The following is a 27,214-nucleotide window of genomic DNA, read 5'->3' as shown; positions in this document are numbered from 1 at the left end:
GAGGGAGCGTCAGTTTTCTTCTTCGGCTATGGAAAGTGCCTGATTTGCCCTTTTCTCAGCCCTTCCTCCTCCCCCGTTTCTCTCGTTTACTGTCATCGTCGCTGGAAGAGAGGAACCACAACTGCTGAAACGCTCTCTGCTGAGAGGTGTAAGGAAAAGCTGGAGAAGAAGGCACAAGGAGGCGAAGAGAGCCCCCCCCCCCACCACTCTTCCTCCCTGCGTGTCAGTGTATCGCAATATTGTGTTGAGTTCGCATAGCATCGAATCCGGTGCCTAATCCGCGCCCAAGAACATTCACGCGCAAGTACAGTACAGAGACTCAAACGCAGAAGAACGAGCGAAGACAATGGAAACAGAAAATTAAGGGAAGCGCTTCCCTCCCACCACAACACTAACGCACGCGCGTCTCTGTGGAAGAGGGAGGAAGAAGACAGCGAGTGCACCCCACGCCCACGCACGCACGGGAGGGTTGTTGCAGCACGTGCGAGGGGGACTATAGGGTGTGCCACCTACTGGGAGAGAGTGCGACAAATGTCTCGGTAGACCAGCGTGGCCACGAGTGACTCCAGTGGGCGTGTGAGCAGAGCGCCATCACCACCGCTACCACCGGCATTATGGCTCGCCCTGAGTCTTGGTGAGTCCAGTAAAGCAGGCTCCGATGCTTCCTCCACTGTGGTTGCCGTCGCCGCCCAGGGACTCTGACTGGAGCCCAGGGGTGGCGCGCTGCCCATCGTACGCGGTGTTGTCGCGGAGGTGTACGTCATGCTGCACATGGATACTCCCAGCTGCCGAGTCGCACACCGCAGGGAGGCCATGGCCTGCTCTAGGGCAGTCGGCGGTGCCACCGAAACGGTAGACGTGGTCATCAGTCTCGCCGTCCGACCGAACCCACCGCTCACTGATGCAGGTAGCTGCATCCTCTCCAGTGAGTCACCGAGTATCGACGGCGAATACGGTGTTCGCTCTGTCACCTGCGTAGACGGTGCCGAAGTGCTCATTAAAATGCTTGATGGCCGCCACATCGAGCCCGAGTCGACGGACGATGCCGTCGACATGCCGGAGGCGGACAAGGCGGAGTTTTGTGAGGACATCTTCGCGGCACCCGGCCATCCTTCCGCAACTCCGTCCTCCCCTCCGGTGGCTGCACGGTCCTTGAGGTGCGGCATGGAGGATGTGCCAAGCTCGTCGCGGTAGAGGATCGCCTCTTCCAGTGGGCTCTTGCCACTGGGCAGATGCACTGGCGACAGCTTTAGTGCATCGAGCTCGGCTTCGTTGCTCACCTCCAGAACGCTAATGGCTGGCTGCGGCACCCCGCAGCTCTGCAGCTGCTGATAGAGAAGTCGAATGTGCTGTCCACCAAACAGTTCCGTGACGCGGTGGCGGCGACGCTGCCGCTGATTCGGGTCGTGCCGCTGTGGTGACCGTGGCACAGAGCACTTGCTCTCCTCAGGAAGAGAAAAGGATACACAGGGGCTCGAGGCGAGCCGGTCTGCATCTGCACTCTGTTGCACGCCGCTGCAGTTACTGCCGCCCATCTGGGCCACAGATGTGTGCCCAGCGGAGTTACCGTTGGAGCCAGGACGCGTTGCCGTGGTGCCACCGCCGAGAGAAGTTCTGTCGTCCCCACTCGCATACCTGGAGCTCTGGCGCCGCAGGATGACGATCACGTAGCCGTCGAGGTTCGTACTTAACTTTGCCAGTTGCGGCAGGAGCTCGGTCATCGTGAAGGGGCGCGAGGTGCTGCCTCCCGTGTCGCCAGCGACAAGCCCTGGGATGACGGTAGAGCTGGCACAGACATCGCCACCGCGTGCATGAGGGGACGCGTGCCCTGGTGATACCGCCGGCACTGCACTTGGTGTAACTGCTGTAGTCGCGGCTGTATCCGTGACGGCAGACGTGTCGATGGGGATCCCGACAACCTCTACTTGGGTAGAGACGGGCAGGATGGTAACGGCAGCCGCCGGCGGCCGCAGGTGGAGGTACGTCGTCACCGGCGCCGTAACGCGCTCGTATGACGCCGTCGTAGGGCACCCGCAGACACGCCGACAGGTCGCGTTCACGTAGCCGCTGCTACCAGTGCCAAACCCACCTGGCGCTCCACGGTGGCCGGTCGTGCCACACCAGTGCGCTGGATCGTTCTGATCCGCTGCTGGGGTGTAGGCGTTACTAATGAAGGCGGAGATGAGTGGCGAGGTCACTACCTCCGAGGGTGCTACGCCCGGGCCTAGCTGGTACCGCATTATCATGTCGCGAACCAGCGCCTGCCGCTGCGCAGCGTACGATTCGGGGCCAGCACTCCAGAGGGGCATCGCGATGGCTCGTGCGCTACCACAGTTCGCGGGGTCAGCGAAAAGGCTGCCTGCGCCTGTGGTGTTCGCCAGCAGAGGGAAGCCGCTGCCTCCGGAAGCTGCCGGTGCTGCTGAGGTTGGCGTCGTCGTCGCGCACGCTGTCGTGGCCAGCGTAGATGAGAGACGTACTACTGCGCCGATTTGGGAAAAAAGTGCTCGCAATACACACATGCCGCTGTCGAGGGTGACGGGTAGCGCCCGCAACTTTCCCTCCATTTTCGGCGTTGTTGCCGCTCCAGTGCTGTGAATCGGGAAGACGACAGCCTGTGAGCCCTCCGGCACACAGGAAATCGGCCTGCTTATCGCCGGGCATGCGGTGGTTGCTGCGGCTCCTACTGAGGAAGATACAGCGGCCCCGAGGGAAGCGTGCTCGTATGGAAGCAAAGAGAACAGCGTAGCCGACGGGGCTCGTGTGGCCGTCATCAGGTTTACCGGAGCTACTGCTTGGAGAGGGAGTTGCGGTAAAAGCCACGCCGCAGGTGCGAGCCCGCGCAGTGCTGTCGTATCTGCGCTGCTGCAGCTGGTGGAAACGGCTGTCGTCCCGTCGGCGTCACTGAAGGTGACGTCATCCACGAGAATTGACAACTTTGGCCGCTGTGCCGACGCCTTTGTTGTAGTTACTGGCGCTGTCGTGTCGCCGGCTACGCGGTTCTGTTGGTGAGCGTCATCCTTGTTGCTTTCCGTGTGCTGAAATACCAGCGAGGTGGCCTCGGCGGCTGTGGCGATGGATGGCATCCAGTCTGCGCTCCGCATACTACCACTCTGTTCAGTGATTGCGCTGGGCTGAGGCGCCGTCTCCGTGTCAGGGCCCGCAGAAAGAAGTGCAGATAGGGCCCCACATGGAGCCTCGTGATACTGTTGCTGCTGCTGCACTTTGGTGCCATCGTCTGCGGCAGCAAGGTCGCGTTCATCTATCAAGATGACCGCAATACGCCGCCGTCGACGTGCCAGCGCCACGGCCTGTCGCAGAGGGCCTGGGCTACCGTCAATGCTGATGAGGAGCCGTCGGGGTGGGGTAACGACGCGCCGCGCACGCCTCGAAGACGAGGACTGCTGCCGCTGCTGTAGCTGCGGTGACTGCGGTTGTGCCGATGCCATGTTGAGTGATGCTATGCCGGGTTGTGCAGAAAGTGAAAGGATCGAGTCGTCCCCTCTTGAGGATTCGAGGCTAACAGGGGAGATGCACCCGCTTCCGCTGAATCCGGCGCTTGTCTGCGCGGCGGTGGCGGTCGAGTTGGTCTTTCCGCTCACTTGGCTGTTTGCAGCGCCACGCGCTTGACAGAGGTCGTGAGTCTGCGAGTGTAATGACGAAGAAGGCGGTGACGTTGCTGCTGCCGTCATGGCAGGCAGCGCCATCGTCGACTGAGCACAAGAGGCCAGTAGTGATACCGATGCTCGAACTCGCGTCCAGATAGATAACCACGATGCCAGCGCCACGCTTCCCGCTGGAGTCGGGCATGAGGTTGCACGCGGTGGTGTTCCAGAGACACGCCACTGATGAGAGTTCCCTGTCCTACCATCGGTGCTGAGCGGCTCACCGGAGCTGCACAATCGAACGTAGCAGGAAAGGGGTAGCCTCGAGCAGCTGTGCAGAGCAATGGCAGGTGCCTCGTGCGCATCGATGATGCAGTTCACGAGGTGATCGTAGCAGCTGCAACACACCCGGCAGAGATACCACGTAATGCACTGCACTGAGTCCACCTCTACCTTGTAGCTTTTGCGGCGGTAGGCGTTCTCCTCGCCAACGAGGATGCCCTTCGTGCTGTCACCCCTGTTGCTGCCGTTTCCACGCGTGGTGGCCGAAGCAGTGCCAGGGGTGGTGCGTTCGTCGTTGCGCGTTTCGGGTGAGCTGTCCAAGGCGCTGCCATCTCCGGCCGCCACTCCTTGCTGGTTCTGCTGCTGATCATTTTGGTGTTCGGATAAGCAACATTGGTTCAGTAGCGAGTCAGACATGAGCAAGGTACAGCCGCTCTCTTCCCCACCGACGGTGACGGAGCTGCCGCGCAGCAGGTGTGATGAGGAACCCTGCTCGAAGGTACCCATGACCTTTGATTTTGTCCAGGCTTGGGACGACGCATCGCCGGTGGTGGTGAAGGGGGCGATGACGTCGATGCTGGAGGAGAAGAGTCTGCTTGGCATCCAATGACTGGGATACACGCTTTGCGCCTCCGGGGTATGGCTGCTGCTTTGCGATGGGGTCTGTGACGTCTGCCCAACTGCCGACGCGGCAGCAATCGACTTCGCGGAGACCAAGTGATAGCTTCTACTTGCCACTAGCCCGCTACCTTCGCTGCGCGGTCGAGACGGCGACTTCGGCGGCGACGCTGGCCTCTCCGCCTCCGCAGATGAGGAAGTGTACCTCTCACTATTGCTGTCGCGGTGATGTGAGGTCACTGTCATCGTCGCCACGCTGCGTCGCGCCTCGTTCTTCGATGTGCCGGAGGCGGACGAGTTGGCGTCGCGTAGTGAGGAGGTGGGGTTTGAAAAGGGGGTGGCGACAGCGGTGATTGGCGTGACTACACCAGGCGTTGCCAGCATCTCAGCAAGAACCCGTTTTGCTGAGTTGCTTTCCACATGACGAGAGAACACAGGAGGTCCAGGTCTCAGCCACAGGCGTTTCGTGGTACACGCAGCGCAAAAGACGCCGCCGCAGTGGCGGCAGTGATGACGGCGGCGGTGAAAGAGCGTAAAGACGGCCGCGCATGCGGTGCACTGCGCGGTCAAATGATCGTCGCGCCAAAGACGCGGGTGCAGCATGAGTGAGTGCGCGGCGCGAGTGTCTCTCCTAGGTAGCACCACAAGTGAAGGAAGCTCCGGAGCGAAGCAGGTGCCTGCGAGCGGAGATAGAGAGGGCGAGAGAGAGAGAGAGAGAGCGAGAGCGACGGGCCAAACGAGCAGCAAGAAGCAAGAGTCCACCGCAACCGCCACGAGCACACGGGGTACGCAGGTAACCCCCAATGTCTCAAGCGACAACGGAGTGTGTGTATGCGCGCGTGTGAGAGGTACACACCGGGGTGGAGAGAAAACAGTGGGAGGGAGGGAGGAGAGTCGGCAGAAACGGCAAGATCAGAGAGAGAGAGGCCAGAGCAGATTAGGGAGGGTGGGGTGGGAGGGGGGGGGGGGAATATACTAAAGCGAAGGCAGGAGGGGTTAGATAGGGGGGGGGGGGAGCGAGGGGTACTAGAGAAGAAGAAGAGAGAGGGCAAGTGTGTACGTGTGTGTGTGTGTACGTGTGTGTATGACGGTGAGGATTACGCACCTGCGCGAGGATGGCCTGATGGCTTCCTTGCATGTACCATACCAGATGCTGAAGGACAAGTTAGGGACGAGGGAGAGAAAAGAAAACACACAGGTACAGTTGCGCGTGGAAACAGAGCAAAACAAACACCTAACGGAAGAGGAGAAGGATCTTGACTGCAGCCACGGCGGCCCTTCGTGGAACCTGCCTTCTGACAGGGGATGGTAGAATAGAAGCAGCAGCAGCCACAGCGAGAGAAAGAGGGCGAGAAGAAACCGAGAGAGAGAGGCAACAGGCAAGTAGGCGGCTCACGCGTTGTCGTCGCTTCTCTTCCTCTCGCCACGCACAGAAGCAACGGAAAAATCTTCTCGGTGGGCTTTTCGCTCTTTTCTCAGGAGTTGACAGGGTCACTCGTCCAGAGAGAGAGACGCCCGTACAGGCGAAGGAGGGGGAGGGGTGAGCAAACGAGAGTGGATGAACACCACGTAGAGCTACTATCAGCGTAGTCAACAAGGAAGGTACACCCACGTCCACACACACACACACGAGAGAGAGAGAACTACACGGAGATCACTAAGAAAAGAGAAGCAACGCTGATAAGCCGTGCTTAGACGTCAGGAGCAACCACAGCACCAACAGAGCAAACGAAGACGAATAATACTAAATCTAGAAAGCAAGCAATGACTGAGGCCCAAATGACCGTGAGTATCGCTGGTGGCTATGCGTGTGCTTCTCGTGAAAATTTCCGTCTCTCTGCGACGGCGTGGGCGAGAGTCGGGCTCTGACAGAGTTCGAGGGAGGAGGCGAGTGAGAAGGAGGTACAGACTTGCAGAGGGCCTTCCCCGCAAAACAGATCAGAGGCTGCTAATAAACAAAAAGCTACAGCAGAGAAAAGGCTCGCAACTCCGGCGGCCTCGCAACGATGAAAGTGCGGCTGCAGCCGGGAAAAAAAAAGAAACGGAAGGGAAAAAAACAGAGAGGACTTTGTGGGAAGAACAGACAGACAGTCCCCACTCACCGACGTGCCGCAATGCCGCAAAGACAACCCTCCCTCCCCCCTCCCCTTCGGAGCGGATAGGGCGGAGTAGGGGAAGGCGCGGAGAAAAGAGCCAATGAAGCAAGAGAGGTGAGGCGATGGCGCGAAGACAAAAAAAACCGTAAACTGAAGCAACAGCGAGAAGGAAGAAGACAAGAACGAACGAACGAGAAAGGAGCCTCTTCGAGCACGCTGAGAGAAACATGCAGAGCAGACACCCACGCACGCGAGCAGGTCTACAACTTCTCGCAGCTCTGCCGCCGGCTTCTAATGGTCGTGAGCGGAAGAGATGGGTGGGGGTGGGGGGACTGCACAGGGGGAGGGGGAAGAGGAATAAGGGAGGTGGGAGAGAGATGCTCAAGTGGAACTAAAGAGGGTACAAGCAAACAAGCAAAAGTAAATCAGAAGAGGAAGATGAAGGAGAAGCAGGAAGCTACAGAAACAAAACTGGCGTATCTCGGTAAGGAAGACGGACTGGTTGACACACACAGAGAGCAAGATAGAAGGACTTGAAGCACAAAGGTGCGGAGAGGAAAACAGAAAACGAAAGCGAAGGGGGAGGGGACGTGGCACGGTACGTGTGGCGGAGAGGGACCAAGGGACCGTGAATCAACTCTGATGACAATGTAACCTCTCTAGTAAAGAGGATAAACTCAGAAGTGGCCCACCTACACCAAATAAGAAAAACAAGAGAAGGAAAGAGAGGAGGCGGTGAAGAGGAGCCTGCAAGACACGGAAGAGATGGTTGTGGTTGTGGTTGTGGTTGTGATCGTGGTAGCGGGAGGATTCAAAGGACAGTCGCCAGCATCAGTGACCGCAGAAGCACACGTGAGTCAAATAAATGGTGCGCGCCTGCCCAAAGGGGCGGTTGAACAGCAGTGGAAAGAGAGAAATGGAGGAAAGTAATCGCAACGATAATGGTGGCACCCTACTTTGATCAACAGAAGGCAGTGAGCTGAAGAGCGAGTCGGAAAGGAAGAACAAAAAAGGAGTCAACGCGAGAGCGAAGAGCGAAGAGGGAATATGCAAAGGTAAAGTGGAAAAGAATGGAGAAAGGGAGGGAGGGAGGGGCTAGGGGGTGGAGTGCGTGGAAAGTGTCCGTCTACGACGAGACGTAGAGCGAACAAGCCAACACACCGAAAGGGGAAAAAATCTGCTCACGTAGGCGACGCGCTGGCGCATACACGCCCACCACACTTCTGCCAATCCACAACGAGGGCGATGATGCTTGCGCGTTCTTTGCTTACGTATTCTCTTCCTGCTTCGCTTGTCTTCGAGATAATGAGCGAAAAAATAGGAAGAGCAGAAGAGGGTGAGGCAGGGTGGTGGTGGTAGTGGGGGGGGGAGGGGGGAGTAAGTTCACAAGCAGCGAGAGGGGGAGTGGTTTCGAAGAGAGGAAAATACACAGAGGTAAAGGACAAGGGACAGAGCGCGCAGGAATGAAAGAGAAGAAGCAGTCGGAGTAGTTATAGTGGCAGTACGCGCAGTGGTACTCAGCAGATAAATCAAGCAAACACCAAGAGAAAGAGAGTAAGAGGAACGGGAAGAGAGAAAAGGACGAAACAAGAGAGGGAAACAGCAGCAATGGGATCGGCAGGCCTCTACGAGTTGACCAAGGGCTTGTCACTGATCAACAGACACACACGCACACGCGCACACACACGCACAATCACTTTTCCACATAAGAAATTCAGTAAGACTGCCTCAGATGAAATCGAGGGGAGGAAAGTCAGCGAGAGAGGAAGAGAGAGAGCGAGCGAGAACGCGCGAGATGAGTACCCAAACAACAGTAACGAGCTTAGCCGGCACTACGGGCGTCAGTTTTGTGAGTCGAAGCGAAAGAAAAAACGAAGCGAAACCCATTCAATCACCAGCAGATCACCTCGACAAGGGAAACAGAGTTCGCGCACCGCTGCCTATACACGCGCACACACGCAGGAAGAGACAGAGAGACAGACAGACAGAGAGGGAGGGATGCGCAGAGACACATGTGCACGCCCACACCTACGCTACAACGACGATAAGAGCAGAAAACACTGAACAGCAAAACAGAAAGAGAGGAGGTGCTAAGGGTAGACAAAGACTCAACAGAGAGAGAGAGAGGGAGAGAGAGAAGGAATATAAAGCAGCACGCAGAAGGGTGGGGGTGATGGCGGCGGCGGCAAATGGAAGGGAAGAGAAAAGTTCCCCAGAGACTCACGCAGACCAGCAGTCGACTGGAGGGGGAGTGAAAGGTAGGTAAGGTAGGCCGGAGCGGAAAAAGAAGAGTGCGACGTACCAACACCGCTTCAACTAGGCGTGGGCTTGTGTTTCTCTTGCCAATTTTACTGTTGGGCGCTCCCCCTTCTTTTTGTTTTAACACTTCACCTCCGACTGTGCGGGTAGAGGGGGGGGTTGGTGGGAGTGTGGGTGTGAGGGCGGGGGTGGGGAGAGGGGAGCGACTACTCAAACCGGGAAGAGAGAAGAGCGCAAGCACTGAAAGAGGACGAGAGAGGCACCAAGCTTACAGAAGGGCAGAAAGACGATCAGTACAACTCGAGTACACACACACACCCATACACACGCCCAGCAGAGAATTCAAAGCGAGGGAGAGGAAAGATAAGAAACAAGCCTTCGAGGGTGAGGGAGAGAAAAAGGATTCGGCACCTGGGCGTGTGTACGTGCCTGCCGGGGTTTACGGAGGGGAGGGGAGGAAGTCGGAGAGGAAAGGCGAGGAAGGGGTAAAGCAAAGCGGGAGAAACCAGAAAAGCATCAGATGGACAACAAGCAAAAAGCCTAAAACAAAAGAGAGAGGGAGGGAGAGAGAGAGAGGAAGGGAGAGGGAGAGGGAGAGGGAGGGCAAGAGATAAAGGCACTCTATTCGTTTGCACTGCGTTCCAACGCACAGACACAGTGACTTCAAGTCGAACTCCGCTATTGGGAGTATTTACGTACGCCTATGAGCCTATGATGGTGATGAAGGTGTGCGGGTGTATGGACCCCTTTAGTCCCTCAAGTACTCGGCGTGTGTGCGTGGGGGGGGGGGGGAGGATGCAGTAAGATGCTCAGCAGGTGAATGAAGAAGGCAAGAAAAAGAAAGAGCGTGGCTCCTCAGAAGCGGCGCACGTGTCTCGCGTGTCGTGTCGAGTGGGGGTGATATATGAGCAGACACAAGGGACCGTGGCGCTTTCTTCTTTTCGCTTTCAAAGTTTCAGTTGGAGAGAGAGAGAGGGAAAGAGAGCGGGAGAGAGGCGGGGCCGTGTCAGCTGTTGAACGCGTTCGTGTGGGCTGGCTTTGAATACCTCTCTTCCCTTTCTTCTCGATTTTAACTTGAAGTAGGGTAGAGGAAGAGGGCGGTGGTGGTGGTGGTGCTAACGGCCAATGCGCCTCCTTCCTTAAGCTGTTACACGTTCCTTTTCTCTATTCCTGTGTATCTCTGTGTTTTCAAGTAATCGAGGCATACGTGTGCGTGTGAGTGGGGGAGGAGAAGGGACGCGGATTTGACAAGAGAGACAATGCGAGAGAGAGAGAGCAGGTGATTTACCCATGGTTGCACAGCAGTGGCATTGCGCGTGTCTGGATTAGGGGAGAAAGCGAGGAAGATGGAGTGCTGCTGAGAGTCGACTGCATAAATTCCTTTACGTCCTTCCTCCCTACCTCGACTCCACGACTGCAGCCGGAAGCAAACGACCACAGCGAGGAAATACTGAAGGAGGACCGAACATACACCCTCAGATGTATCCTCATCATGTTCATCACCGACGCTGCTTGACCTCGGCCATCCTCTACCGCATCCATGTCTCGTAGAAGCCCCCAAATGCGATTCAGTGTATGCGGAGGAGATATACAGTAGTCGTCTTCGGGGGGAGGGTCAGACCTTCCCTGGCGGGCTTTGTGTAATTCTCGCGCATGAGAAAGCGAAAAGAAAGAGGCGCACCACGGCTCCGAGAAGGGGCTCTGTTCACATCCGTTCTCTTCTTTCGCTTCCGTCGAGCTTAGCGACTGCAGGCGCACTGGCACACAGCGGCGCAGAGACACGTACCCACTCGCAGAGGGCAGCTACATGCACCGGCATTCGCTACTTTTCCTCCTTCCCTCTCCCTCTGACCTCGCCTCACACAATTCTACGCGGAGGGTGAGAGATGAGCATCGATGCATCAAGTCAAGCGATCGGTTAGTTAGACGCAGTGGAGGTCGCAGAGTAAAGAGCAGTAGGGGGTGTCACGCCACCCCTGCGGCACTCCACCTCTCCTCCACACAAAAATGCGTGAGGACACACGCACCCCCCTCCCACACACACACACACACACACAGACAGACATCCGACGGGAGGCTACCTCGCTGAGGCGGCGAGCTTTAGGCGCTCGCCAAGCGTCAGCTTCTCAGCGCGGGACTTCTTGCGAGTGGCATGCATTTGCTTATCGTTACGAAGGAAAATGTCAGCATTTTTGCTCGGAACCTCAAACATCGTCACCCGCCTCCCAGCAGAAGCGGTTACGGCCTTCGTGGGTTTTGCAGAGCCCCGCTCCGACATCTTCGCATTAATGGCTGCCTGCTGCTTCTGTGGGGTGCGACGCTTCGCTCGGCCACTGCTCTGCACTCCACGCAGGTGGCAGCGTGCGTCCTCGTCTTCATCCACTTCTGCAACGGCGGCAGCCGAGACGCTGTTCCTGCTGGCTTGTCGCTGGCCAGCTCCACGCACAGCGCGATCGCTACCGTCCTCATACTCCGCAGCGCAGTTCTCCCCGTCAAAGTCGGGGACGACGGAGAACATTTCCGCCTCGTAACGCTCCCGACGAGCGGAGGCTTTGGCGCGCCTCTCATCGATCGTCTGAAGCAACTTCGCATACTCGGGATTTCGCCGGTCAAGCGCGAAGGAGGAGGCAGCGCCGCCCGTTGCGTGGCCAAAAGCGTGCGCAAATCGCGGATCCGCCTTCGCCGTCGCCAGCGCCGAGTTGGCCTTTGCTCGCGCTGCGGTATCACCGCCAACCTTCACGTCCTCGGCATCCTCGTCGACCTCCTTGGTTCGGTGAAAGCGACTAATGCGGTCGGACCACCGCTTTAACTGTCGCTCCTTCGCCTTCGAGGCAACGTAGTTATTGAAGGCGGTTGGGTCTACTACGGCGCGCAGCTCACGGTACAGTCCATTTTCAATGAAGGCGCCGTGCATGACAGGACGCACCTTGCCACCCGCGAGGTCCTCGGCGGCGATGCCCAGCGCGTTCATCTCGTCTTTGGAGATGAACGTAAAGTCGTCGTACACCGTCGTTGCCTCCTTCTCTTCCAGCTCTTCCGTCATCACCTCCAGGAAGGAGGCCCAGCGCGGGGCTCGGCCGAGTTGAGGGGTGAAGTGCACCTGCACCCGTGGCACGTCGCAGCAGATGGCGACCACACCACTGTCGTCGCACTCATACGGAGCCACCATGTTGTGCTGACCCTTAAAAAGGGTAAAGTCAGTAATGTCAGCTGGGGCGTCGATGGTTGTGAAGTTGCTACCGTCGTGCTTGTTCCACACCTTCAATGAGCGTGTGTCAGCTGAGAGGACGAAGCTGGCCTCACCAGTGGCGGTGCTCTTGCCATTGAAGAAGTATGTCTTTACAATGGGCAGACTGTTCATGTGATCCTTCACAAGCAGCGGTTTCTGCAGACGGACATCGTACAGCAGCACCTCGCCGCTCTCAAGGCCACAGGTGAAGAGGAGCCCGCCACTTTCCTCTGTGGCGATGTGCCGAACCTCGCACTGCTCATCGACGCCAGAGCTGCTGCCGCTGCCAGCCACCTGCACACGAGCCACCGCTGTGCCGACACGACTATCCCAAGCTTCGATTGCGCCGTCGCAGCCGGCTGTCAGCACTACACCACTCACTGGGCCGTGCCGCCCGAACACCTCCACATGGTTCACGCCACTAGCGCTTTTCGTCTGATAGCCCTCTACAAACCCGCCGGTTTCAAGACTAATGCGGTAGACCTCCGGAGAGACACCACTAGACAAGAGCTCCGCCTGGAACTGGTTGTACACGAGGGAGCGCTGAAGATGTGGAACACGGACCCGGTCTACGATCGCGGAGGTGTGGTGAATGGTGATCTGCCGCCCCTCCCCACGCAGCGCAAACTTGCGGTAGTCGGGTGAGAGACACACCCCGGAGAGGATGTTCATGTCTGCGTTGAAACTGAATTTCATGCTAAGGTCATTCACGTCAAAACACTTGAGGCGGTACGGGTAGTCACCGGCGGCGAAAAGATGCGTTCCATTGGCGCACCGAAAGATGCAGCGAGCGCAGTGCGGGAACTCGAGATCGTGCAGCAGCTCCACGCGGTTCTCCTGCCCCGCCGATGCCCGCTTGTTCTTGCGGCGCTCGCTGAGCCACTCCGGCAGCGACTTGCCAGCCGTAAGGTTGTACGTCTTCACCGTGTTGTGAAGAGAGACCTGCATGGCTCCTAGATGGGCTTGCGGAGATGTGCTTGTGTATGTGGGAGAAGAATGAGTTGCTGCTGAATTGCTATCGCCAGTGTCCTCCTCCTCTCCGCTGAAGACGCAGAAAGGGGAGTGAGACAGGGAGAGGAGGGAGAAAAAACAAAGAGCTCTCAATTAAAGCGGAGGGGAGCGGTGTGCCCGAGCTGGGTGACAGGGAAGCGGTAATAATATGCGCAATTAACTCACACACCCACACCCGCACACCCGTAGACACAGATGCCTGCGTGCGTGTGATTGAGAGTGGGGTACACGTGCGGCGAGCCTGGAAAACTGAAAAAAAAAATCAGAGACACGGTGAGGGGGTGGAGGCTGAGACGGGAAAGGGAACCGACAGTGGAGGAGTGACGATGTTCTTGTGGCGCGGCAACTTACAAGTCAGAAATCGGCTAAAGCTGGACGGTCCTGCTGTCGGGGGACAGGGGACATCTGGCGTGCGGGACTAGGGGGTCGCTGGGTCTTCCTTTTCCTACTCCTATTAACGCCCTGAGCTAGGATGCCAAGAGCCAGATGTGCGACTTGGCGCACTCGTCAACGATAACAGCAGCGTCACATCGGAGGCTGTTCCTTGAAAACGACCTTTGGTGGAGACTGGGGAGGGGGCAGCGGGAGGCGAAGAGGAGCATGCGACAAACTCACGCCCTCCCTCCTCTCAAATGGTTCTGCTGCTCTCTGTCGTCGCCTTTACCGCTCCTCTATCAGTGCGGACACCCGACACACGCGCCCCCCCCCCCCACAACACCACACTTTTTTATCTGTTCTCTCTCTCTCTTGTCGTTTCTTTGCGCTTCTCTATTACTCCATCTTCAATGTCGCCCACCACCCCTCTCTCTCCAGGGGTGCTTAAGGATGCCGCTGATTATGCCTGAGCGACAGGGAGAGTCCACGGAAGAGACCGATAAGAGAAGAGGGGCACAGAGGCCCTCACATGCATGCAGGCACCACGATCGTTTTATTTTACTTGTACGGCTATCACCGATACCAACACTCCGAGCAGCTGCGCTCGACTACTTGGTAATGCCCTCTCTTTTCCCTTCTTGATTGCTTACTTGCCTGTTTTAACCCCATGCGAGCAGCTTTCTCAGCTGGGGAGATGAGCAACAGAAGAGAAGCAGCAACTGCGTTGCAGACACACGCACACGCACAGAGAGAGAGAGAGCGCGCCTCATGGCGTGAAGAGCAGCACCGTGGTGAATAAGTGGGGGAACCTCCCCCCAAAAGATGGCCTTGACCGACACCTGGACTTTACGGTGTCCGTCTTGGTGGCGAGAAGAAGAGAAGAAAGCAAACAAGATGAGTGGGGTAGTGCTAAAACTGCCGGAGGAGAGAGAGGGGTGAATGTCGAGCCGGAAGGGAGAGGGGTGGGTGGGCAAGTTCACATGGGCATATGCAGAGAGAAAGGAGGCGCTCACTGACGGATCTCACAACCACACACTGATCGGACCCAACCTTCTCGCTCGATTTACTTCTCTCTACACACCTTCCATTCAACCCAGTTGTGCGCCCTTCTCTCTAGCCATTTTAGTCAACGTCCTCGGCGTGAGGCGCCGCACCCGTGGCGGCACCGTCCTGGTGCTCCTGTGCCGTTGCCCCAGTGCTCGGCGGGGCCTCCATGGCGCGCTTTTTGTAGTACTCCGACAAGATCGGGTGCGCGACGCCCTCGATAATCTTCGTCTGCTCCATGTACTCCTTCTTGGCTGCCTCTGGGTTGCAATCGAGCCAGTTCGCGGCAACGCTGACGGCGCCCTGGATCTTCTGGCGGTCCTCCTGGCTGACGCTGCTCTGCACCTCCGAGTCGTCCAGGGTGGCGCGCATGGAGAAGATGTAGTTCTCCAGCATGTTGCGGGCTTCGACGCGCTCGCTGTTCGCCTTGTCCTCCTCCGCGAATTTCTCCGCCTCCTGCACCATTCTCTCGATCTGGTCCTTGCTCAGGCGGCCCGTGTCGTTCTTTATTGTGATGGCCTCCTTTCGACCACCCGACTCCTCGACAGCGCTCACGACGAGGATGCCGTCTGTGTTGACGTCAAAGGTGACGTTGATGCGCGCCTTGCCGCGCGGCATGGGCGGGATGTCGGTCAGCGTGAAGGTGCCGAGGCACTGGCACTGAGAAACCAGCGGGCGCTCGCCTTCGTAAACCTTGATTTCCACGTTACGCTGGTTATCGGCGTTGTTCGAGTACGTCTGCGACTTCTGCACTGGCATCGTAGAGTTGCGCGGGATGAGCACGGACATGACACCACCGGACGTTTCCACACCAAGCGAGAGTGGCGTCACGTCGAGTAGCAGTAGCCCGTCCGTCTTGGAGGACTGACCGCCGGCGAGGATGTGTGCCTGCACCGCCGCACCGTACGCAACAGCCTCATCGGGGTTGATGGAGCGGTTTAGCTCCTTGCCGTCAAAGAACTGCGAGACAATCTGCTGGATCTTCGGGATTCGGGTCGAACCACCGACAAGGACGACGTCGTTCACTTCCTGCGGTTTCATGTCCGCATCTTCCAGCACCTTCTTCACCGGCACCAGGCACTTCTCGAACTGATCGCGGCACATCTCCTCGAAGCGTGCACGCGTGATCTTCGAGAAGAAGTCGGTGCCCTCGTACAGCGCGTCAATCTCGATGTTTGCTATCGTGGAACTCGACAGCGTGCGCTTCACACGCTCGCACGCTGTGCGCAGTCGGCGCGTGGCACGGGCGTTGGCGCGGCAGTCCTTGCCACAGCGCATCTTGAGCTCTGTGGCAAAGTAGTCGACGAGGCGGTTGTCAAAGTCCTCGCCGCCGAGGTGAGTGTCACCCGCGGTCGCTTTCACCTCGAACACGCCGGACTCGATCGTCAGCAGCGTCACATCGAACGTGCCGCCGCCAAGGTCAAAGATCAGCACGTTCTTCTCTCCCTTCTCTTCCTTGCGGTCCATGCCGTACGCGATAGCGGCGGCGGTCGGCTCGTTGATGATGCGCAGCACATTGAGGCCAGCGATGGCCCCGGCATCCTTCGTTGCCTGACGCTGCGAGTCGTTGAAGTACGCCGGGACGGTTATAACGGCATTCTTCACGGTCGTGCCGAGGTAGGCTTCCGCCGTCTCCTTCATCTTCTGCAGCACCATAGCAGAGATTTCCTCCGGGAAAAACGTCTTGGACTGGCCCTGATACTCGACCTCGATGACGGGCTTGCCATCCTTGACGGTCACCTTGAAGGGCCAGTGCTTCATGTCGGACTGAAGGTCGGGATCGTCGTACTTGCGGCCGATCATGCGCTTCGCGTCAAACACCGTGTTGCTTGGGTTCATCGCCACCTGGTTCTTTGCGGCATCGCCGATCAGGCGCTCCGTCTCGGTGAAGGCCACATAGGACGGCGTTGTGCGGTTGCCCTGGTCGTTGGCAATAATTTCCACCTGTTCGTTCTTGAAGACGCCGACGCACGAGTATGTCGTGCCCAGGTCGATGCCGATCGCGTTGGTGGACGACATAATTTGCGCGCGCGGTAATCCGCAGTGTACTTTGCGAGAAAGAAGGGGGGGAAAGACGGATCTAAAAGTGTGAGAGTGAGTGCCTCACGTAAGCTGCAGAGCTCGGTGGTGGTGGTGTGTGTGTATGTGTGTGTGTGTGTGTGTGTCCTTTACTTCTCGTGTACACGAAGCCGACGTGCGGGTGCGTGTACGGTTGACCACGACTATAGTGACTGCACAGCTTCACGACGTAGAGAGGGGGAGAGGGCCTTCGGCAGCAAGGAAAAGAAAGAAACGAGACTTCGCGGATGATGTGGAGAGATCTGCGTGTGTTTGGACGTTTGCGTCGACACAGCGACGGGGAGGAGAGGAGGGGAAAAGTCGATGGAAATCATCGTTGTGGGAAAAAGAGTAGCAGAGGAGTGTTGGGACCGGACACGGCAATGTTAGAGTTCAGCTCGCTCGCACATGCTGTTGGAAGTCCACAGAACACAGCAAATGCCAGAGAGCGAGCAGGTGCGGATCGACTCTCCTTCCCCCATCGGCAGAGAGAAAGCGCATAGACTTCCCTACGTCCTCAGCACACAGGGAACCAGAGAAGCGGACTGAGGGGTGGGGGTGGGCGGCGCAGGGGATGGCGTGAGTGTGTGTTACTCTCAGATGTGAGCGGATTTGCAGAAGGAAAGAAAAAGGCACTGCGAGGGGGAGATGAGCGATGCGCGTCTCACCATAGTTCGCCCAGCGGCATTACTCCAGGGAAAGGACGCCCCAGCGTGTGTGCGCCTCCCACTCCACCATCCAGGCCTCCGTTGCGGCGGCCATCATGGCAGAACCACCCGCTGCCACGCACGCGCCGACCCAGCTTGTGCTTCGGAACTCGATACGGCGAACAACTCCCCGGCTTGCCGACATTGTCGACCCAGCCTTTGTGCCCCCCTCCCCATCGGTGCAAGCCTGGCGCACTTCTTCAACGGAGGGGACATCGAACGGGACATCCGCCAAGTGATACGACCCACTGGTGCACGTTGACCCACGTATCTCGTCAGCAGCCCCCCTCACCGCCGCACAGCAAGCACCAAGATGAGCTCGCATCGCATGTGCAGCAGCCGGCGCGTACCCACGATGGCATGGCGGTCTCCCATCCATCGCTTTTGAGCAGCGGCCGTCATCCGGAGAGGGGAGCAGCCAGCTTGAGAGCCATGCAGCCACCGTGCAAGTGTCGGAGGACGCGAGCGCACCGGCTGCAACGGACGCCGCCTCCGGCACCGATGCTGTGGTTGGCTGTGGGCTATTGTGCGCCTCCACGTTCTCTGTGCGCCGCTTCTTCGAAGCATGATGGTGCTCGGAGAGGGGTGGCGTGGTCAACAGGTCTTCGTTGCCCGCATCTTTGCCATTGAGGCGTGCAGCAGCAGCAGTTGCGCCGGCGACAGTCGTACGTGGCGCGGGTGACACACACACCACGGTACCGCCCTGAGCGTCGTCTGTATTAGAGCCAAGGAGACTTTCATCCAGCAACACAAACAGCGTTTCAGAGGGCATCTGGCGTACCTGGTTGCAAATGAGCCACAGAAGGTCATGGTAGAGCGCCGCGTCCATCACCAGCGGTGAAGAAGTATGGGCGAAGTCGCGTTGGAGTCGCCGATTCCCCTGTTTGGGCGGCGATGGTGCCCATACACAGCACTGCAGTGGGGGTTGCACTATGGGTGGAACGTGGGTGGCTGTGGCGACAGCTCCCGTGATTTCATCCGTCTTCACCCCGATCTCTGCTGGTGCACAGCCAACCTGCACACTGCAGCAGAGGCATCCACCGCCGGTCTCCAAGACGCGCTCGATGGCACGCACCCGCGATGATGTGCGGCATCTCTCCGCACTCGTTCCACCCGCTGGGACCGCATTCGCCGAAAAAGAACAACAGAGAACAAAGCTGTTGCCTTCGAAGATGCGCTCACTTGGCCGGCTAGCGGTGGACGTCTGTTCTGCATCACCATTCACGACATCAGCACCTGCTGCCCGTTCCCGCCTCTCGCGCTGCCGACGGCACTGCTGCGCCAGAGCCCGCTGCATCGGGGTCACGCTATTGCTTTCCGGCGGGCACCCCAACGCCGGTACCCGCGGCAGCGCTTCCGCAGTCCACTCGTACGTGGGCAAGGCCTCCCGCAGGCGCAACGCGCAGAATACAGACGCCGCCGCCGCAGCCGATGGGTGAGTGAGGTGCCGTTGACCCCGCATTGAGTTGGCGGTGCTACGGTTGCCGCTCCAGCAGGCACCGTCGAGGACAGCGACCACACACTCCAGGAACCCCGGCCGCACCACCCAGCACCCCCCCGCCACCCCTACAAGGACACTTTCGCGGAGATTGACTTGGTGTGTCACCAGCACATCGGCGTCTTCACAGCGAGAGACAAAGAAAAGAGGCGGTGTAGGCTGCGAGGTCGGGGAGGATCGAGTGGAGTCAGAGCCGACACCAACGCCGCCGCACTGGTCGCTGTCTTTCGCGGGTGGCTCTGCCGTGCGCAGCCCGATGTCAATGTACGATCTCGGCATCACCCCGCCGCAGTGACGCATAAAGGTTTCCAGAGCCTCTTCGCATCGGCGCACACGCGCTGTTCGGAGTGGCAAGTCATGCAATGCGTAGATACGCAGGCAGTCCCATCTGCACGATGTCGCTACCGTCGTGCGAGGAAGAACAGCGACGGCAGTGCCGGTGACGAGGGCAGTCGGCTCCATGTGCAACGGTGATGATACCAGCGGAGGTGAGCGCGAGGGACGACTTGAAATGCTCAGTGGTCTGTGTCGGGTCCACGAAGAAAGCGCTGGCGCGTTGCTGTCGGTGTAGGCGCATGGCGTCCCGCACTGATGCTCCTCCTCGGCCACGTTCGCGACGATGCTCGCACCTCCATCCCCATCCATCGCCATCCTTCTTGGCGGCGGCGGCGGCGAATACGGAGACGGAGAGGGGGGCCGTGGCGCACTACATGACGCGAGACGAGGCCGCATCGCCTTCTGTGCCAACGGTGATGCCGTCGCTGTTGTCGAGGGTGGCCTGAGAATGAGCGGATTGTGGGCAGCGTCAACCACGTCTGGTCCAGGAGGCACGCCTTTAGTTTCGTCTTCATGCTCCACCTCTTCGCGGTCGCCGGCTAGAACGAGGGTGGCTGCGGCCTTACAATGGCGTTCACCAACGGAGGCCTCTGACGTTGCCGCAGGAGTCGCTCCGTATGCCTCGGGTGTTGCGGCGATAAAGGTGGCGTCCACCAGCACCTCGCCGCTCATGGGCTCTACGTCCACACACTCCACCACCGCGATATCCTGCGGCTTCTGCTGTGGCGACTCAAGAGAAGCATCGTGCATCCACGAGACAGACGCAGACGCGCGGCTGCCATCTCGCTGACCTCCAGTTACCCGGCCACGCTTATGGGCTCGGTGTTGCGGTGCTGTCCCAGTCGCCGCTCCATTCGACCTCTGCTTCTTCCCTTCGGGGGTAAGCGCATTCGGTGTTTGGGAAACCCACATGCTCTCTGTGCAGCCACCGTCCTGCCGCTGTCGCTGCTTAGTATCGACCTCCTCACAGATGCTAGCTGTGCTGCTGTCGCCAACAGGCTTCGCATCGACGGTGCCGTCACGACTCAACTCGGTGCTTCCGCCTAGCAAGCTTGGTAAGACAAGCGGCTGCGGAGGCGGCGCGTTTGCATCCGGCGCATCGGATTCCACATCACAGGGGGCATCACCAACTCCTGCCACTGCCGTCCACACCTGCAAGTTCGTCACAGAGCTACTCACGGCGACGGCGAAATTCTCTGTGCGACGATGCTGTCGGTCAGGGCTTGAAAGAGTTGACTTCTTGGTTGCTGATGAGATGCAGACAGCAGCAGCGCCACGCAGTGTACGACGCCGTGGCGTTGAGAGCGCATTGCTGAGGCCTACTGCGGAGCTCGTTTTCTCCGCTCCTGTCATCTGCAGCGCTGCGCTCGTCTTTGACGGTGTGAGTGCCTGCGTGTGCAGCAACGAAGATGAGGTGCGGGGCATCCCGCGTTCATGCATGAGCTCGCAGCGCGAGTGCGGTGCGCGTGGGGAGGAGGTGACATTTGGTGGGTGCGACTGCGAAAGAGTATGCGGCAGGAATGGGCTGCGCAGCCGCCGCGGGGTGCTGGCGTCGGCATCAGCGTACCTGGCGGTCGAGCGCTCGCCGCAGCGGCGCGCTGACGATGGCAGCGGCGTGGATCCTGGCGAAAAGAAGTTGAAGAGGCTGCCAAGGTGTTCCACGTAAGCTTCCGCCTCCTTCTCCTCGAGCAGCGAGCGGGTGTTCTGCTGCGAAGCAGAGGGTGAGGAGCGACGGCGATGCTGGTAGTGGTGGGCATGGTCGCCGATGGATGGAGTGCCGGCGCTGCGAGCACGGAAATTCATGCATTGCGAGCTCGAATCGGGGTCAGGCAGGGTCTGCGGACGAGGAGGCGGAGGCGGCACAGGTGAGGAGAGAGGCTGTAACGGCGGAGACTGTTGACAGCGGCGCACAACGTTATCTGGCAGCGGTGCTTCTCTTACGGGAGGCGTGCAGAGCCCTGCGCTGCTGTCGCACCACGTTGTCGACGCAGAGAGAATGCCCCGTATCACCGGCGTGCAGCACTCGTGCTCTTCCTTTTCTTCATCGTCTCTGTTGGGTGGTGAGTCGTAGTCCACCAGTCGAGGAGGCGGCGGTGTGTGTGGCGCTGCCGTGTCCGACCCACCACGTGGTGGGGTGCCCGTCCGCTTCCAGTGCCACTCGAGGTGCGAGACAGGGCGAGCTGCCGGTGGCACCAAAGCTCCGGGCAGCGCTGGATCAGCAGGAGGTGGCGCGGCTACATGGGCCCGATGCTGGGTAAGGTGACAGTGGTTCAGTGATTGCCGTGGCGGCTGCCGCTTCTGCACCTGCGCCGCTCGTCGGTGCTGCTTGGTGCGAGCGGCCTGGGCGGAGGCAAGTAAAGCTTTCTGCTTCTCTGCCTGCACAAGCGCGAGCAGATCAGGTGGTGGCGCGTACGCAGCCTCATCCACGAATACGCCCCACTCTACGCATGCTGCCAACCACTCGAGGCCGACCAACGAAACCTCGTCGCGTGCGGCGTAGCGCGCAATGCTCTCAACGCTGTACACCGGCCAATATGGAAACGGCCTGTCGCCGCCACCGCTACCGGTCACGGCGCTGGTCTTCTCCACCACGTCACATGTGAACGCGTCGCGGAGGGTGCCAGAGAGGATGCCTCCGATGTCCACCGACACGACGTGTGTGACTGCCGACGGTGAAAAGGTGTCGACGACATGGCCACCCAAGGCCTCTGCTGCGTTGCGAAGTCCCAGGAGCAGTACTCGGAGCAGCGGCACGAGCGATGCGTCTGGTGTGAGAGAAGGCACGACAGCGGCACTCTTCGCTGGTGGAGACGCCATGTCAACGCGCGACCAGCACCGCTCGCTTTCTGAAGCAGGTGGGGTAGGAAGCCTCCATAGGAACGATATGCACACACCCACCGAGTCAGTCTTGGTGTAGCGGCGCTCCAGCACCCAGCTTGAAAGCGCGGGCCTGTGCAGGGGTGCCTTACCTCGACCAATACAACCGTTTCCAGCGCTTACGGCACCAGGTTGCAACCGTTTCCCTGCTTCGTCGTTGCTGCCTTCCGGTGTGTTGCTTCCTATGAGGCCAAGGCCTAGTTTACTCCCCGTGTGCCGTGCCGAGGCTTTCTGCGACGGTGCGCCACCACCTCCTTGCCGCTGGTGCTGTCGCTGGAAGAGACGCATGTCCGGCGCGCTGGGGATAGACACGTCGAATAGGAAACAGCTGTGCGGACTGAGGCAGTAGCCGACGGCAACGCATGCAAGCACGTAGTCCATCGTCACGGCGGGGAGGCGGTGAAGGGCGTGAAGGCGCTTACAGGGTGACGCTGGCCCCACTGCTGCGCGGCCTGGCAGGCCCTTCATGTGCCGGACTGTTGCATCAGCAGTGGCAGCCATGCCCCTCTCGTCTGCAGCAGGTCGCTGAAAGCTGTGTGGACACAGACACAGCACCGGCGCCTGCTGACACAGGAGCGACACTCGCTGCAACTTTGCCGTGAGACGGGCTATCTCTGCCGCGTTCTCCCGTTCAGCACTGGCGCATCCAGGGAGTGTACCTGCACGAGTCTGGTCGCTGACGTCGTGTGAGAGCTCGACGTCTCGCATCACACGAAGCAGCTTTTGCCGGAGCTTCGTGTACTCGACACTCCAGCGTAGCGCACGCGTAAAGTGCTGGTCTTGCTGATCCTGCTGCACGTCAGAGTTTGTAGCCGTTGCGGTTACTCGAGGTTGCTGCTGCTGCTGCTGCTGCAAGAGTGTTTGCCAGTCGTCTGCTGCTCGCTTCTCGACTCGGCCGCCCCCGTAGCGGATGAGACCGCGCACCACAGCCCAGTCCACGCGTGCGTACTCGCCTTCCACGCAGCAGAAATGACACGCCTCGAGCGCCTTGGAGTGGCCTTGGCGGTCATCTTCGGCAGCGCCGACATTCATCACTCGTGCGATGTTGCCATCGTCGCCCGACACACGGAAAAGAGCTACAAGCTGATTGAAGCGACGCTCTGCTGTCGCCAACGCTGCCTCGTACGAATGCTGCTCATCCTCCGTGCTGAGGCTAGTCGCCTTGCGCACACCCAGCTGAACAGTAGACATTGATATTGCAGGCACTAAATCCACAGAGCGAGACGCTGCCGCCGTCAGCGAGTCGTCACCCTCGACAGGTGCGCGGTCTGCGGCGCTCTTCTCGTTTCTGGTGAGTAATGTGGCGCTGTCCGACGCCGGCTGCGTTGCAGAGCCTCCCGCGGCTTGTTGCGCATGGTGGTGCCTCTCGCTACGCTTTGCTTGCTTTTCCACCTCAAGCCCAGCCAACGAAGCTCCAGCCGAGATATTATGGGACCTCTGTGCGACTAGGGGGGCCGCGTTGCTTGCCCACAAGGTCGCAGCCGCCTGCCGCACGCGTATGAAGTACTTGGGGTCTGCCATGTCTGGTAGTTGCTCTGGCGATAAAGGCGGAAGGGGGTGAAACAGCTGCCGCTGATGCAGTGCTACACGCTCCTCACTCTCTGCTGCAGCCGCTGCCGCGGCAGCGAGGTGCTCCTCTAGCAGGCCGACGAGTTTGTCTGGTGGTGTGGTGGCTGTCATCCAACACGTGTCGGTGCAACTTTCGTCGCTGTCAACAGCCAGTGCATGTGAGGCGCTTCGCTGCGCCGCTACCGATTCCTCCGCGAGCATTGCCTTTTCGCAGGCCTTTTTGGCCTCTGACGCTGCGTCCTCCAGCCACTTGAGCGGTGCCATGCGGCTTAGGGGAACACCGCAGACGTCTGCCAGCGTCCGCGCCACCGCGGCGTCCATCTCCCAGTATCGTATAGCCACCGTCACACCACCTCCAGCGTGATCCCGACGGTGCCGATTTTTGCCGCCGCTCCGAGCTGACAACGGGTTGCGGTGGCGTGTGGGTCGCTGCTGCCGCTGCTTCTCTCCTCCCTTGGCGCTGCTCTCGTCGTTGACTGAGTCCGCGGCGTAGCTCATCGTGTACCGCTTCTTGGTGAGTATGCGACTTCCTAGAAGAACAATATCTGTGGTGGATGTTGGCACTGGAGAGCGCAGCAGCCGGCACTGCTCAGACCATCGTGCTGTCTTGCGTAGCTCCAATTCGGTGCACCCAAGCACGCATATTGTGAGGTACGGCGGATGCATGGCGAACAGCGGCAAAGCTTGGCGTGCTGCAGTAGCACGGAAAGCGCTTGTTTGGTGCGCGTCAACCTGCTGCATGGATGCCAGCTCCAGCTCGCCCGCCGACACGCAGGACTCCACCAACACCTGCGTGGCGGCGAGCGGGGCTCCTCCAACCATAGTTGTCTGCGACAACGCTACCAATGAATACCCAGGACTCCCCGCAGGAGCGTGCAGCGGTGCCGCTTCTCGCGAGATTGCCACCGCGTCGCGTGCCGGCAGCTGCGCTGGCAAACGGTCTGAGCTGCGGCGCATCTCGTAGTACGCAGCAGTGCGTTGTCTAAGCGCCACTGACTCCGCTCTGTCGGGCTGCGCGCATGCCAGCGGCTCACTGGTGTGTCTTAACTGGCGTGGTGGCGCGGCCTCACGGTGAAGGAGAGCATTTGTCGTCAACCGAGGTGACGGGTCAACAGTAGTGGTGCCCCAGCTAGGGTCCTCCGTCGTCGTCAGCACCTCTTGGCGTGCATAGCCCCACTGGGACGAGGAATATGGAGCAAGCTCAGGCCCGGTGGCTGCGCTGTAGTAGTCAGGGAGGGAAACGTGCAGTGTCGACGGTTCCTCCGTCCTTGCGTTAGCAAAGTCCTCCACATCTGCTGTGCTCACTGCTGGCTTGTCCCAGGCGGCTTGTGAAGACGGTGATGCGGTAGTAGTCGCGTGGGTGGTACCAGTGAGGTGGTCAGCAGCGTCGGTGGGGTCAGGCATGCCGCTAACCTCTGGGTACGTCTCCACACCTCGAATTGGCGGTTCGTCGAAGGACGGCACCAGCGCGCGGCTCAGTAAACTCTCCCACAAATCCGGGTCGGACACTGTCGAGGCTGAGTCAGTGAAGGATGAGGAGGAGGACTGCATAGAGCCCTCCCTAAGGGCAATGCCGTTGAGTGGGGCTGAGAGCCCCATGTTCTCGGGGCCCTGATCTGCCGCGCCTTCGTCGCGCTGGGGACCGCGGCCCGCTGTCGACGATCCACCCGCATTGGTGAAGACGGAGAGGATGCGCGCCCACTCAGCGCTCCCCCCAGCCGGGGCGCCCACTCGACACACGTGAACAATTTCGTCAAAGTCGCTTCCATTGAGCGCGTCGGCGTACCGGTTCTTGTTCTCCATGTCGTCGTCGCATGGCCCGCGCGTCTTCCAGCTTGACTTGGGCAGCAGCACTGCTGGGCCGGGTGTCCACGTCGGGGGCGGCAGACGGTTGAGACGCAGCATTGCGAACAGCTTGACGTAGTCCACGACCGGGATGTCGAGCTCAAGCGCAAAGCGCACCTTGTCGGTGAGCCACGCTGCGTGGGGCACGCTACCGCCTTTGCCAAGTGTCAGCATCTCTGTCCCCGAGCACTCCTTCAGTCCCGCGTCAGTGCGCTGGACCTCTGCATGATGTAGGTGTTGGTTACGGCTTCTTTTTGCCGCATCGCCAGCTCCGTCAGCATGGAGAACTTGATGTAGTGCCCGCACACACTCCGCACTAGCAAGCAGCACATCACACTTGTACGTGAGAGAGGCCTCAACGACCGCCCCGTGCGCGGCGCACACGCTGCCTATCGCCGCCTTCTCCGATGTCGACAGTCCGGTGGTGGAAAAGACGTACCCATGCAGCCACGGCACGGCATACAGGTCATAGGAAGAGGCCGAGGCTGTCGCGGTGGTGGTGGTGATGCCATTGCCGGTGGGTAGCGCTGGGCAGCCCATCACCACCCACTTCGGCAGTACCACTGGTATCCCTTGACGAGCGGCGAGCAGCCGTTTCTTTGTGAACCCGCGCCGTGCCACCAAGACGTTTGTCGAGCTCGTCAGCTTCGATTCCACCCGCACCCTTGGCAGTGCGGAGGCCATCTTGTGGCACACGGAGAGCGCGTTCGCGTACGGCGCCGCATCACCACCTGCAGCGTGTGCCAGGGGATCGTGACCGGCATCGTTACCCTCAGCGTCGTTCCCTCCCCACACATCCTCATCGCGAAAGCCTGTGAAGGAGATGAGGCAGGTGGGGCCTGCGGCAGCTTCTGCGGAAGAGAATGAAGAGAGAGAGATGTCACCTGTGTGTGCTGTGTCGTGGCTGCGCTCGTGCACGAGCGACTCTCGAGTCGTCTGCGCATCCTCCTCCGCATTGTTGGTGCGGCGTTGTAGTTCAGTTCGATCCAGCTGGTGATTCTTGTGCGTTACCAGGTTTGGCCTCATGGCGGCAAAGGCCTTTGTGAGCGACGGGAGCGGCTGTGTGTGATCAGTCATGGCCCGCTGCTAAGGAGCGAAGGGTGGTGGTGGTGGTGGGGAGAGGACGCTACCGACAAAGAGGCGAAACGGTGGAGCTGCTTGCAGAAAATGTCTGCACTTAGTAGGCAGAAGAAGAATACAAAGGGCTCGTATGCGCAAGTGCGGAGAGGAGGGGGTGGTGTGGGGGCGGAGTACAAGATGGCCGTGCTCTATGCGTGGTGATAGAATAAAAATGTGAAATATAAAGCGAGTCGTAGAAGCGCGTGTGGCGTGTTCAGTGCACAGTATCATGTACGCGCGTCTGTTTCTCTGTTCGTTTCATGAGGAACCATAGGCAGAGAGGTCTCACCTCCTGGAGGGGCTGACCGAGGCCGTCAGATCGCGGCGTTCGTGCGGGTGCGAGTGGAAGTATGCGTTGGGGTGAGGCGAGGAGTTGCGCTGCCCCAAGTATGGAGGCTGCAAGAGAGACGGGCAGAGAGAGAGGGACAGAGTCGACTATACATCTTCAGCTGGTAGAGTAGCCTTGGGGTGAAGAGGGTGTGTGTGTGTGGGTGGGTGGGCGTGTTTGCCCCCCCCACCCACTCTGCGACCGGTTGTGCACTTCCCTCTTTGATACCCCCATCCACCCATCCCCACGGAGGGAGCGAACAGAGCCAAAAAGGGCTGTATGCGTCTGCCCTTCTCTGGGCTAGGAGGAGGAGGAGGAGGGGGAGGGGGGTGGAAGCGAGGCAGAGCACTTTCGCAACACC

General features: G+C 59.4%; 4 protein-coding genes across 4 annotated transcripts; all 4 read right to left on the bottom strand.

The window, feature by feature from the left end:
• Positions 1-509: 509 nt before the first annotated feature.
• LPMP_261240 (hypothetical protein) lies at positions 510-5,105 on the bottom strand (the record flags this gene model as incomplete). Its single annotated transcript, XM_010701642.1, has 1 exon — positions 510-5,105. One exon carries the CDS (start codon positions 5,103-5,105, stop codon positions 510-512), a length of 4,596 nt encoding a protein of 1,531 aa, XP_010699944.1.
• A 5,829-nt stretch (positions 5,106-10,934) lies between these two features.
• Positions 10,935-13,034, bottom strand: LPMP_261230 (hypothetical protein; the record flags this gene model as incomplete). Its single annotated transcript, XM_010701641.1, has 1 exon — positions 10,935-13,034. One exon carries the CDS (start codon positions 13,032-13,034, stop codon positions 10,935-10,937), a length of 2,100 nt encoding a protein of 699 aa, XP_010699943.1.
• A 1,560-nt stretch (positions 13,035-14,594) lies between these two features.
• On the bottom strand, positions 14,595-16,535 carry HSP70.4 (heat shock protein 70-related protein; the record flags this gene model as incomplete). Its single annotated transcript, XM_010701640.1, has 1 exon — positions 14,595-16,535. The coding sequence occupies one exon, from the start codon at positions 16,533-16,535 to the stop codon at positions 14,595-14,597; it is 1,941 nt and encodes a 646-aa protein (XP_010699942.1).
• Positions 16,536-17,261: 726 nt separating this feature from the next.
• LPMP_261210 (hypothetical protein) lies at positions 17,262-26,483 on the bottom strand (the record flags this gene model as incomplete). The annotated part of the gene is made up of 1 exon (XM_010701639.1): positions 17,262-26,483. The coding sequence occupies one exon, from the start codon at positions 26,481-26,483 to the stop codon at positions 17,262-17,264; it is 9,222 nt and encodes a 3,073-aa protein (XP_010699941.1).
• Between the last annotated feature and the right edge of the window lie 731 nt (positions 26,484-27,214).

The sequence above is a fragment of the Leishmania panamensis genome (genome assembly GCF_000755165.1).
Source record: "Leishmania panamensis strain MHOM/PA/94/PSC-1 chromosome 26 sequence".
NCBI classification, from domain to species: Eukaryota; Euglenozoa; class Kinetoplastea; order Trypanosomatida; family Trypanosomatidae; genus Leishmania; species Leishmania panamensis.
This window is presented reverse-complemented; position numbering and strand designations above follow the sequence as displayed.